The following is a 13,984-nucleotide window of genomic DNA, read 5'->3' as shown; positions in this document are numbered from 1 at the left end:
ATTAGCAAGTCTGATCAGACCCAGAAAACTGTTGTGGGGGAAAGGCCTCAGATTATTGGCCACTGCACTATCTGTCTTGTACGGGCTCCAATGCCTCCTCTATGAGGAACATTGTTTTATTATAAAAATAGGTTGCATTAAATTTGATTTTCCTTGTGACAGGTTACCAAAGGTAACATGTCAAGAGCACCTCTTAATGAGAGCAGCTGGAAACAAACTAGACAAAAAGGTTTCACAAGCAGAACATAGAGCTAGGAAAAATAACCTTCCAGGTGATTTCGGTGCCCTTGATTCTTCCTCTCCTTAGCGAGCAACTGCTTGGAAATGGCCTGCAACAGCAGGCACAAATGAAAAATCTCCTTAACAAATAACTGCAATTTTAAAGCCTTTTGTGACCTTGTAAGTGTGAGCGCTTCTGCTGTGATAGCTCTGCCCTCACCTATGTCACCTAACAGAATAATGTGTATTTATGTGTGTGCGTATATATATATATATATATATATTTATTTATATTTAAATCAGATTATTCTTTTGGACCATGTACATGATCATGTGTGTATAACTGTACTTTTATGGATAATGAAATATCCGAATAAAGATTATTGAAAATATATATATATATATATATATATATATATATATATACACATATATATATATATATATATATATATATATATATATATATATATATATATATATATATATATATATATATTTTATGTATTGTAGGCAAAGCATGGAGTTATTGAGGCGACAAAACAGTGTGTGTTGTGATGAAGGTGATGCAAGAACTAGGAGTTAAGGGACCACCATAATTTAGACGAATAAGAGGGAGACTCTTTCTAGGATTTAAAGGTCATTTTCCGTACTCGGTCATCATGGATCTCCTTAACAAATAACTGCAATTTTAAAGCCTTTTGTGACCTTGTAAGTGTGAGCGCTTCTGCTGTGATAGCTCTGCCCTCACCTAACAGAAAAATGTGTATTTATGTGTGTGCGTATATAAATATATATATATTTATTTATATTTAAATCAGATTTTTTTGGGACCATGTACATGATCATGTGTGTATAACTGTACTTTTATGGATAATGAAATATCCGAATAAAGATTATTGAATATATATATATATATATATATATATATATATATATGTATATATATAATGTATTGTAGGCAAAGCATGGAGTAATTGAGGCGACAAAACAGTGTGTGTTGTGATGAAGGTGATGCAAGAACTAGGAGTTTAGAGACCACCATAATTTAGACGAATAAGAGGGAGACTCTTTCTAGGATTTAAAGGTCATTTTCCGTACTCGGTCATCATGGATCATTCTACTTCTGACGTGTTGAAATTCACAACTGACAACTCCTACTTAAACGCTGGGAAAAAGCAAGACGGCATATGTTTGCCTAGCCTTCAAACAAATAAACTGAGCAAAACACATCCTGGATGAATGCAGCATCTTACCTGAATAGTGTATCCTGAGAGTAATAATTTCAAGAAATGTTAAGTGGCACACTTTGCGGTCTACAAATATTTGAAATGGAAGCACGTCTTAGGAAAGTGACCAGTGAGGTCTTTGTTCTATAGGAATGATTATGAACCCTCTGAGGAGCTCGAACTCATCTAAGGTAGTCCACGACTTGCAAAAACCTATCCTCCTAGCAATATTAATTTAAGCCTCTTGGTGCCTGGAGAAAGACCGCAAAATACCATAAAACAGTTTCTTAGAAAACCTAAAGTTTGCTTTTTCCAGGTAAATTCACAGTCCAGGTATTGAACGTCCTTTAAAATGTGGGTCCTGATCAGTCCAAAATCTATCCTTTGCATGTTCACACAAGAGGGGCACTTCACAAAAAGTGCATGTATTACAGTGAGGTAATAAGAACCAAAAAGGCTAGTTTCTAGTCAGAATTTAATGGAAAATAAAGTAGATAAAAAAAGGTTCTTTGCATCTGGGAATAAAGAGAAAAGGGCAACGCTCAGTGCTCTGGGATGCTTTCATTGCCAATGAGCGGAACCAGCATTGACAGCACTGCACAGACTTTTGTCTGTTTATCCTGCTGGGAAGTATAGGTAGCAGCAGAAGCTTGAGTGGAGCTTGAGATCGAGAAAATGTAAGTCGGAGAGGTCTGGCACCACTTTCCCCTGGCGTAAATTAATTTTCAGTATTCGTTTGTCGGTATTGAGAAATAGCTACTCTGCGTTTCAGACTTTGTTTACAAAAAACAATTAAGAGAAGAGAAATGAACACTAATAATTGCCAGCAGAAGGGTTTGCACCAACCTTATTTTAAAGAAAAGAGATGTTCTCCTTATATGCAGTGAGATCTGATATATAAAAGAGTCACATGTTTAGTTAGCCGGGTACAAAGAAAGCAAGACAAGTTTCTAAACTAATCCCTTAGATGACCAAAGAGAACTATGGTAGACTCACTTTCTCTTGAGGCTGGTCGGACGAACACACATTTTTAACCTAACCTACTGAAGAGTCTGCCATAACCAGTCCTAACCTACTTCAATGACAAATGTCCGGTTCAGATGTTGTTACAACCTAACCTGCTGGCAAAGAGCAGAGGTGCTCACAAGTTAATTCAAACTAACTCCTTGAGAAGGGGAAAAACAGTCAAAAGCTGGGAGCCCACAAACCTTATTGGGTTGAAGACAGCAGGAGACACAATACTCGTATACACTGCAACAACCATTTGGCAGGCAGCTCTTGCAGCTGTGCAACTGCGAACTTGGCACATTGATGTTGCAGCAGCCATTTGCCAGCAGCTCTTTCCGCTCACATACGTAGCCTGTTGAACATATAAATACAGTTATTTCAGTGGGCAAAAAGAGAAAAACATTTAGTGTGAGGTAGCTTGGCTACCATAGGTTGTGAGGTGGAATTCAAACGATTTTAAATTTAGTTTTCTAAACGATCCCTGGCCAACCAATACTTTTCATAAGAAATGAACCCGAATTAACCCACAAATATGCAGGAAATAGAAAAAATTGTTAACATCTTAAAATAATCGGACTTTTTGTAAGATGCAATTTAAAATAGTGAAACATTGATTTTAACAGAGTATCTTAAATATGCTTTTACCTTTCATCATTAGCAAGAAGCCTGTACAAGGAATAGTTACTTAGCTATAATCCTAGTTGTCTTCCAGAGGAAAATAAATCACCATTATAGTCATAAGAACGGAATTGTCCCACCCGCATCAGTCAAGCGGGGACCCGGGGGGTAAAAAACCGAAATATCCCCATGCAATTTTCCAAAGGAACATTGAACAGCGATTTAGCTATACCAGATGAACGGAATTACACCAAATTTGGCAGAAATAAAGATCTTAGTTCAGAAAATGTGCTTTTTGCAATTCGGTATAAATCTGCTCAGCAGTTTCTGACAAATTATGGTTAAAAAATATCCTTTGTGTTTTTGGACGACTGGGATAGCATGACGCACAAGAGTCCCGCACATTCAACTTAAAAAACAGAAAGAACATTTTAAAAACGATATGATCGGCCAAAGGGGGCGGGCCTTAATATAACCACAGCCCCCTAGCTCTTGCAGTGGTGAGGGCTTCTGTAGGCGCTCATGTCCTGGCTGGCCACAACATGAGAAGAAATGTTGCAGTGGCCAGTACGGACTTGGTTCCCTGTCCTGAAAAAGTTTTAAAAGAATACAAGGGTGCAGGGTAGGGATACCCTACCTCCCTATCCCTTGTGGAGGGGTCCCCCGGGGCTAAAAGTTTTAAAAAAAAGAAAAACCACGTTGGCTTTTTTTTTTTTAAATAAATGACCCATGGACCCTCCTGCAGGAGTGAGGGCTCCCCCGGGAGCTCACGCTCTGGCTGGCCTCAACATGAAAAGAAATGGTGTGGTTGCCAGTATAAGGCTTTGTTCACGGTCCTGAAAAAGTTAAAAAAGAATATAAGGGGGCAGAGTAGTGATATCCTGCCTCACTATCCCTTGTGGAGGGGTCCCCCGGGGATAAAAGTTTGAAAAAAAGAAAAACCACAATGGCGGTTTTGTCTTTTTAATAAATGACCCTCAAAGTGGGCCAGGGCCTGGGGGTCAAACTACATTCTTTCTCTTATAAACAATTGGGATGGGTGTGGATAGGGTCCCCCCACATCGCCGACCGAATCTCAGGCCCGGGACCCCATCCCCTGGCATACTATTGGGAGTATAGGCCCCGGTGACCCCATACCCCAGGGTAATTTTTAAAAGGGAGACGGTGTGTGGCTCCCTTCCCTCACCTCTAGGAGACCCAAGGGGCATCAACCCGGGGCTTTTTACCTCATTAAGAAAGCGGCCGTGCAGCCCGCCATCCTTGTCCTGTAGTTCAGCCCTGGAGATCCCCATAGCCAGGGCCAAATCTAAGCAGTGTCACGTGGACCCCATGCCTCAGGACACCGCTTTTTGCCTGGGAGTATGAAAGCATACTCTACCAACCAGGCAGGAACAACAACTTTGCTCCCTCCGAGGGTTGAGTAATGGAAACACCTGCTCCTGCCCAGGCAGAAAGTAATGGAGAAGTCTCCAGTGCCAGCACCCAGTATAGTGCTGACTGGGGAGCCGACCGGGACAATTGGCTTCGCCAGTGGCCCCAACAAAGCAGGCATTGTAGGTGCCCAGGGCGAGCACAGACTGAAAAAAACAAAAAACTTAATATGCCTGGTCCCGGTCAGCACCCATGATGTTGGGGCCTTGGAGCTCCCTAACTTAAAAAAAACAAGCATTTACAATGCAACGGTCTCGCCTTTGCAAAAGTTAGAGCTATTTTCATTGTAAATGACAATGTTTTTATTTATGTGTTGGTTTTGAAAACAGATAAATAAATGGTATTGTCATTTACAATGCCAATAGCTTAATCTCTCGCAAATGTGAGACCTATTGCATGTGTACACACACACACACACACACACACACACACACACACACACACACACACAGAGCGAGACACACACACAGAGCGAGACACACACACACACAGAGCGAGACACACAAAGAGCCACACACACAGCCACACAGAATGCAACTTGAACTCACCTTCACGAGACAGCAGGCTCCGGCGCTGGGCCGCATCCGGGGCACACAGAGCTCACGCCTGCGGTGGCACCGCTCGAGGGCAGCACGGACAGTGATTCCGTGAAGGCCCAGAGCAACTCCCATCAGTCACCGTCATGTATAATGCACAGCACCCTGCATTCAGTGCGCAAACCTTAGAAAGGGTCACATCTCCAGCTACAATACTCTTCTGTTTTTTACACCTTACCTCACAAACTTAAGATGCCATTAAATGATGATTATCGTGAAGGATGAACGTCTGCAGCGACAGGATACTTCCAATTTTACTACCATGAGGTGGCAATCCCGGAGTGCTCTAAATTATGCAAATCTTGAATGGAATATCATCTTCAGCTACAGGAGCCTTCAGTTTTTAAAACACGTCAGTTTAGAGGACCCCAAAAATGAGGTTTTGTAAATTGTGTAAAGAGCCCAAATTAGGATTCACAAATTATTCAAAACGTCAAAGGCGTAACATGTCCAGCTACGGGATTCTACTAGCTTAAAAACACAGGGCACATGGTCAAATGCCGCATACCTTATGCACATCGTCGAAAGTGTGATGCCTACAGATACGAAAGTCTTCTATTTTTAAAAACAAACAGTACTTTGAAAGAGTAACGTCTGCAGCTGCAAGATTAATACACCCCATTATGCCAAATCAGGAGTGCCGCATAAATTATACAGGGTTTTGAAAGCGTGATATCTATAGCTGCTGATTTCTCTATGTTTAAAAAAAACAAACACTTTGCAACCTTATTCATTATAGGGTACCATTATTATGTGCCTTTGCTTCTATCATTTACAATTTATTTCACTCACGTGGTGTTTAATCTTTACATACAGTAATCACTGTCCCGTTGCTCGAGACGGCAGCCACTGATAAATGGATGCATGCTGGCTGGCGGGGTGTGCATTCTTTTCTCTGAAACTTGTCTCCTCCCATGCATCAGCACTTGTCTGTGTTGCGGGTTAAGCAGGGGCAGGGGGTGTACAAACATAAGGCAAGGCAGAGAGTCACTCCAGTTCGGGGCATCAACATGACCGTGAGGGAGGTGCTTTACTATTTGCTTATGGCTTGCGCTGGTGGCATCCAAGTCTTTGCAGGGGGTCAGCGTTTATGATACTTTCAGTCATTGCATCATATGAAATAAAAGGTTGGCACTTTTCATTTCAGTCACACCTGCTCTTTTGTGAACCGGGTCCTTTGAGGCACGTCTTCACTAATGGTTATGAGTTGGTAGTAAACAGCAACATCCCTAACAAGACTATGTACCGGCACAGAAGTGCAACTGCATTCCCAGATTATAACTCAGTGGGTTGTAGTACATACTTCAAGCCTGTGTGTCAAGGCTGGAATGAAGGCCTTATTAGCTGTGCAAACTTTCATACTTGATAAAATGAGAACCGTTGTTAACTAAGATAAAATGAGTAACACTATCAGGTACTGGTAAGGCCTCTTATCAGCGTGAATAGCTTTATGATAAGAATACACACAACTCAATGTGTAAGAAATGTAAGTAATGCAAGCAAACCAATTTGAGTGGATTGAGGGGCACGGGGCAGGAAAGATCTTTAAAACAAGTTAACTTAACATGTTTTATTAAACGTATATTTACAGCAAAAAATGTATGGTCGCCATTATTCTTTTATTGTTAAATCTATCCCAATACAGACAGTGACCCGTGGATCTATAGGCAGCAACACTGTCCGAATTCCTAAGTTAGAATTCAAGATCACTCCAAGGTTATTTGTAAAAGGTGTGTTGTAGCCAATAAAAAAACGAAAACTTCTTAATAAAAGGAAAGTGACACGTGATGGAGATCTGCATGAGGACCCTACTGTTCGAGGACAAATGTTAGCTACCCAATTCTACTTTATGAAATGCGGCTTCCTATTAAATATTTCAGCTATACAGGCAGATATTAATAAGCACATGCAAGCTGGTTTACACAGCACCAATGAGCTTTTGAATGGAGGCCCACAAAAATGTTAATTAGGATTTTGTAGATATGTTCGCTTAATTGTGAAGTTTTGTGTGCGGTCCTGTGGTTAAAAAATTAAAGCCAGAGAAAGAGTGTTAATTCAGTGGGACTAAAAACATTTGATTGGGGGCCCGAGAGTGTTGCTTCTAAATCTCTCAGCTATCACTTGGGTTCAAATTGAACTCTGTGGCTACTTAAACGACCGCCGGGCAAAGAGTGCAAAACTGCTACTTAAACAGATGCGTTTCCCATTATGTTTTTTCATTGTCTAAAATTATTTTTCTCACCCCACCAAATAAAATTGAAGATTAAAATACTGTCTGTGCCAACAGCAACGAGAACCTTGAAATAAAAAAAACTTGTGAAAAACGGAAAAGTTGCCTGCTTACCTCGCATTGCTGTGGGAGGTCGAGCCCACATGGAGCACGCACGGAGGGAGGTGCAGCCGGGATTGCTGCTGTGAGCGCGAGCCCTGCCCCCTCACTCCTTTTAAGCAAGTGAATGAATCAGCGGCTGGAGTTCTCTGTGCACATATCAGCCGGGAGTGCGCACATTTTTAACAAGCAGGCTGAGCAGTCGGCTTCTGGAAATTTATGAAAGCGGTGCCGTGCTGAAAGAAATCACGGCGCCTATGCACATAAGTTAGACGTAAAAAGAAATCAATAAGGAAAGCGTGTGCTGTGCATATTAAACGTATAAGCTGGCGGCCTGAGAAGTGAGCGCCACGGCAATTAAAACTAGACATAACCAGAGAGACAGGAGATTGGGAACGCGCGCGGCCGGCTCCGATCGCTTTCCTGAGCGTGCGCGCGCCAGTCTCTGTCTCCTGGGAAGCAGACTCCGCAACTATAGTATCGCGCCTGCGCGATGCATATGGCTTCGCCATATGCATCGCAGGCGCGAGACCTAAAAATGTGGTGCATGGGGGAGTGTGGGGAAGTGCCCGGGATAATGCCTATAAAAAACAAAAATCAAGAATAAAAAATGAGCGGCAGGAGCAGCTCATTTATTATTTACTGGTCCAGAGAAGCAGCGCCCCATATTGACCTTCAAGGGCTTTTTACTTATATTTGTGCAGTCTTGTGGTGCCCCTAGATGGTGTTTTTTTGGAGGGGGCAGGGAGTGTAGAATCTCCTAGCAACATAAAAAAAATACCAAAAAAATAAAACAGTAAATCTCCTGTATCATTAATCCATGAACCCAGAAGAGCTTATTATAATTTTTAAAGTACTCCGAGCTGGAGTTGTATGCTCGGCAGCTGAAGTGCACTGCACCCTTATATGGCTGCACTTATTTGCAAAAAAAGTTCAAAGAAAGATTCAAAGACGTTGATTTTTTTATTAAGGTTTTTTTTTTTTATTATGACAATTACATTTGTTAAAGATTGCAATGTGTGAATTTATAGAACAAACATTTGATTAAAATTACTAGTGACTTTTTGAAAAAGATAATAGGTCTGCTTTATAAATGTTAATATGTTGACGCCTTCATAAAGCCAACAGGATCACTTTTTATATTTTGGTGTTCTTATCTTTTAACAAAGTCAGTATGTCTGCCTTACTTAAAATAACACCCAGGGACTGACGGGGTTGGGGTTGGCATATCTGATCCCATAACAATATTTTTCCCTAATTTAAATAGAACATGTTGACTCCACGATGCACAGTGTTGTCATCAACTATCCCTTTTCAAATGGCAGCACTGATTATATCAATGATGTGATATAACAGGTGATGACTGATGTACTATATGAAGATATAAGCAGTGCACTGAGAGGGTGTGAGTTACAGTTACTTCAGTTTACTATACTTGTTAAATTCCAGTGTTTTTATTGTTTAAAAAGTAATGTTGCAACTGGCCTGGTCATCTAACTAGAACGGTCACTTTAACCTTTGTTTATTTCAGGGAATTTCTAAGTTTTTTTTTAATGTATGTGACTGTCCATATATAAAAGGCAGGCCTATTGGTTTTGTGAAGGGGCCATTGCCATGTCAGCAAATACACATATAAAAAAGCATACAACATCGTTTACACTCCTCAATCTACATGACACTGCCACAAGACAAACCACAAGAAGTCCTTGCAATTCACAAACTGGGAAGCAAAAAGTCCAGCTTTGTGAATGCTTAAATAACATTATCAGTTTTTCCTGGGGTCATGTTATATAGACCCCAGAGAACACAGGGTTACATTTTTGTAAAGAGGGGGGGGGGGGCTGGTGGATTTCTTGTAGGCCACCCAGAACACTAAGAAATGTGGATGGTGCCCCTGTCCAGATATGGGCACACTGCATGCATGGAAATATATTTAAATTGCTCCATAAAGGGCATTATGAGAAGCTCCTTCACAGATGAGTAAATAAATGGGCGGATTCAGCTGGCCCCCACGTCCCATCCCGTCTCCCTGGTCAGCACCTATTCTGGGAACTGGCAACAAGTATGCCGTATCGCTGCATAAATGTGGGCAGGGAAGGCAGGTCTGCTCCCTCCCAGCTGGAGCTTTAAAAATGCTTCCGTCAGGTTGGAGTAGACTTTTGTTGTTTCCCTCTCCATACTCTTGCGGGCACAGAAAGTCAGTGCTGTGTGCCCCCTCCTTGCCTTAATAAAAAAAAATAAAAAAATACAAATAAAAGGCCCTGGGGATGGGGTTCCCGTGGCCCAAAATGGCTTGGGAAGGGAGCTGCGCTAATGGGTTGGACGCAGGGCCTGGCATCCTGGTGGGGTTGGCTGGTTTTATATATTGCGATAAAATATTAATTTCTGTAACAAATACATTTAAAAAAAGTAAAAAAAACAAAGAAATTTACTGAGGAAGAAAACAAAAGTTAAAGTGACGTTATAGTTAGGTGAAGATTTCAGTGACAATGTTGCGTTTTAAACAAAAAAAACTGAAATCCATCAGTTCCAGTTCTGAAGTAATTATAAATTGCGTCCTAAAGCAACTATAACTTATGCCCTTTCATGCACTGCTATTTATCCTACATCTTACATCACTAATGACATGTTCCACAACCTCATTGATAACATTACTACAACATTTGAAATTGCAACATTGATGACAATACTGTGCATGCCTCTTATGCACAAGTTGATTCTGTTCTTATTGTATGACTACCCTGTTTTTAAATTGGATTGATATAGCTAGAAGTATGAGTAAACATATTTCAGGTAAAAAGGTTAAAAGAGAAACTAGCATTGTGTTAGCAAAGAACGATGTTGATTTCCATCCAACTATTTCCTTTACAGTCAAAATGTATTTGACTTTTGATGGGCTTACTGATGTTTTCTTTCTGCCAGCAAAGACCAACCGAATGTTCTTCTATCCAGACCTACTGCTGGACGTACTTCACTACCGGTTAGGCACTGATGCATGTAAACGTTACTTACACAGGACCAGCATTTTCCATTATACTTTTCTTAATCATTTTAGTTGTTATCAAGCATGTGGGGTGATGTTACCCATGAATGTCCTGTTAACCGTGGCAATTTTAGGAGTGTAACAGGTTAGTTCTAGCTAACTATACCAGTTATACTCCCATGAGGTCCATGGTCAACATGATCTTCTGGCATGTTAAATGCATGATGGCGGCAATGCAATAATAGCCTTCTACTTGCATGTCTTATGCCAGGATGCTGCATTACATTATCCATTACACCTCCCACACACCATTTTGAACTGCTAAAAGAATAAACAAGAACAATTCTAACCCTATGACCACTTTATTATCATATACTCATCTGGTACATAGCCTTTGGCTTTACTCTTTCATTGGTTTGAATTTAGAAGGTAGCAATGGGATAGCTGATAACTCATACCTTTAACCAACCTCTTTTTTTACTATTGCACTATTAAATTCAAACCGTTGGTGCATTTCAGTTTTGAGACACTTAACTGCACAACTTATATTTTACACCCAGAAGTCAACTTTTTATTAAAGTCCACCTAAGGATCTTATTCGGATGCTTTGATGAAAATATAAATTAGTCATGCCAACTTTAAATTCATTCTGCATGCAGCCTTGAAAAAGCTCATTGATTGTCTTAATGCATAGAAGTAAGTGTCAGCTAAGAGCAGCATCCAATAAAGAAATATTTCACAACTACCTGAAGCATCTGAAGTCTATTCTAAATTGAATGAGTAGAGTTGCAGTAAGATTCCTTCAACTACACTAATCTCTTATAAACTGGGCAAAAAGGTTGTCCTCTGAAGATATCAAATAAAATCCCCTAAATCAGCCAAATTTGTAAAAGCAGTGCCAGCTCTCACAGTCAGTTAGGATCCTCATAATTATCCCTTTATTTTAAATATTCCTTCTTTAAAAAGGCACACAATTGTGCTTCAATGTTCTGCCAGCCTTCAATAAAAGGAAATAACAAAAAGGCTACATTTAGGGTTTCGTTTTGGGTAGTGGTAAAGGGAGGTAAAACTACTTTAAGGGTTTAGGGTAAAAAACATAATCCTACCCTTCCTTTACCACTCTAAAGGAAGGGTAGAAGTATTTTTTTCCCAGGAGGAATTTTGTAGCCCCCCCCCCCAAAAAAAAAAATCATATTAAAATGATATATAAAAAAGGTATAGAAGGTTTTTACTTACCTTAAATATACTTACCATGCGTGGTAAAGGCATTTGTCATATGATCCCAGTGATGGAGAACTAGGATTAATGTTGGGAATATTTTCTTCTCAATTATGAGATATTTATTTATTTTCATAAGCATGAATAAAGTTGCAAGATTATCCATCAGCAAGTAATATCCAGGAGTCACTGCCTTAAAGGTGTGAAATAAGGAAGATAACTAAAAAGGAAGCTCTGGAGATAAATAGGACCTCTTTAGGGAATGCAATATTTAGGCTGAACTAGGGGAGTAGCCAAGGAATTTACCCGCTTCCTTGAGGACAGCAAGAACTCATCCAGACAATGAATAATCCTGGACAACACTAATATCAAAACATATTTAATAAATGCATTTTAATTAGATTCTCCCAAGATGAGAAAGATTGTATCGGGGAAAGGGGAAACACAACAATACTACTCTCCATGTATAATGTCATACAGTGATGCAAAATGGACCTATAAATATTGTGTTGAAAACTTCTGTGAGCTCCAACAAAGGACAGAGTTAAATAATTGTTAACCGCTACCGCGTTTTCCCGCGTTTTCCCGCTGTGCGCTGATTTTTAAAAATCGCACTGTTTATGACAAAGCCAGCTCGTCATCCGCGTAGCGCAGGTAACGCCCATGACGAGCTGGCTTTGTCATTAGCGTCGAAGGGGTTAAAAGAATGCTCAGTTATATCCAGGGATTGAAGCAAAATCCTTGGTAAAAAAAAAAAATAATAAAACACCACTCATCAATATAAAGTGAAAAAGAACCACTATAGTTGAACATGCTTTACAGGCACTGTGCGCCTTATAACTTTTACAAAAGGAAATTAAAAAGTAAAACTACTATCCAAATAGGAACATCCAATGACAATAAGTTTAGAGCATGTTTATTGAGGAGGTTTGCTCAGAGTTCAGTTAGACAGGACAGGTACAGCATGGATTCCAGCAGTGCAAGCTGCCCCCACAGTAACACAACTTGCAAAAAAGGACATTCGCAGTAATAAATCCGTAACATAACAGGCGCAGGTCCTATCCCAGACTAAAGGACATTCTGGTGACCTCTCGCACCTACAAAATTCAAGAGGCTTTAGGTAGGGATACTGGAAAGGTGCAGGCTTCCAAACATTAACAGAGCCAGACCTTACAAATGAAACCATCATCTTCTGCAAATCAATCACATACAGTTCTACAACCACTTCATCTATGCCAGAGACCAGATCAAGGCAGTTGACAACAATTTCAAGGACTGAATGTTCTACTGGCTAGATGAAAAGCAGTCTCACCATCGTAGAACAGGTAAAAAAAAAAAAAGCCTGTACCTCTGCCATAAATTGGAAAGGAACCACAAAAGGTTATGGGGACCGGACGGGTAGGCTGTTTCTCAACCTCAGTAAAAGGGTAATAAAAAAAATAAAAAATAAAAACCCACCACATGCTGTACAATCCTGCTGCCACCAATACATAACCAGGGCAGAGCGGGCAGCCACTACTAATCACTGCATAGCGTAGGTTAAGTGGATAGAGCCAGGTTTCACAAAGGAAACTACCATCATGTGCAGAAAACAGATGGGGGCATTTACCATAAAAGGCCTGAGCCTCTGCAATAGAACGACTCTTCCCCCACCAGTCACTGTGGCATGGATTAAGGGGCAGTAGACGCCAACACGGAGAGCCGAGGTACTTTAAGTGTCTCACGGTCATTAAAGCAGAGGTCTGATGACAAACAAAACCAAAACTTTGGAGGGCAGGACAGCAAAGCGGACTAAGCTAACAGACGCGCATTAAGCCATGCTTTGTACTGATGATACTTAAAAACTGCAGACATTTAAACTATTAACATTGTACATTGGAGTATGCTTCTAGCCTTACAAGTTCATTCTATTTAGCTTCTAGCAAATACAGTATGAATTGAAGTTCTTCGGGGGTGGGGGAAGAGGGATGTCGATTTTGGGTAAAATTAGGGCATCATAGTAGTACTAATAATGTGAAAATTAGACATCACCTGCGGATGCAAGGATCTTACAGTCCTTTTATGCTAAAATACAACGGCCAAACGGTTAAATCAAGATCAAAAGAGGGACTGTAAAAGGTTAGAAAGCCTCTGGAGAAAAGGCTATAAGTTGAAGGAAAAACTCACCTATTTAATAGCACTAACGAATTATCACAAACAGATTATAAAAAACGCACACTAAATTTTATACGCTCAAAATTAAAGCGTCAAAAGGATCATCTAGAGAGATCTTTCAGATTGTTAAAAACCTCTTCTCTGGAACGATTCACAGCTTCCATTCAATATTCTATTGGCCAATGCAATTTAGTGGCCC

The 13,984-nt window shown here is 40.3% G+C and overlaps 1 protein-coding gene across 1 annotated transcript in view; it reads right to left on the bottom strand.

Annotated features, from left to right (window-relative positions):
- SPRING1 (SREBF pathway regulator in golgi 1) overlaps positions 1-13,984 on the bottom strand; it is a 53,548-nt gene that overhangs the window by 18,552 nt on the left and 21,012 nt on the right. The window contains exon 4 of the mRNA XM_078667131.1: positions 2,657-2,808. Within this exon, the coding sequence (XP_078523257.1) occupies positions 2,657-2,808 (152 nt within the window). The remainder of the gene's footprint in view (positions 1-2,656; positions 2,809-13,984) is intronic.

The sequence above is a fragment of the Lissotriton helveticus genome, chromosome 11 (genome assembly GCF_964261635.1).
Source record: "Lissotriton helveticus chromosome 11, aLisHel1.1, whole genome shotgun sequence".
Lineage (NCBI taxonomy): Eukaryota > Metazoa > Chordata > Amphibia > Caudata > Salamandridae > Lissotriton > Lissotriton helveticus.
The sequence above is the reverse complement of the archived record's forward strand: the minus strand, read 5'-3'. Positions and strand labels throughout refer to the sequence as shown.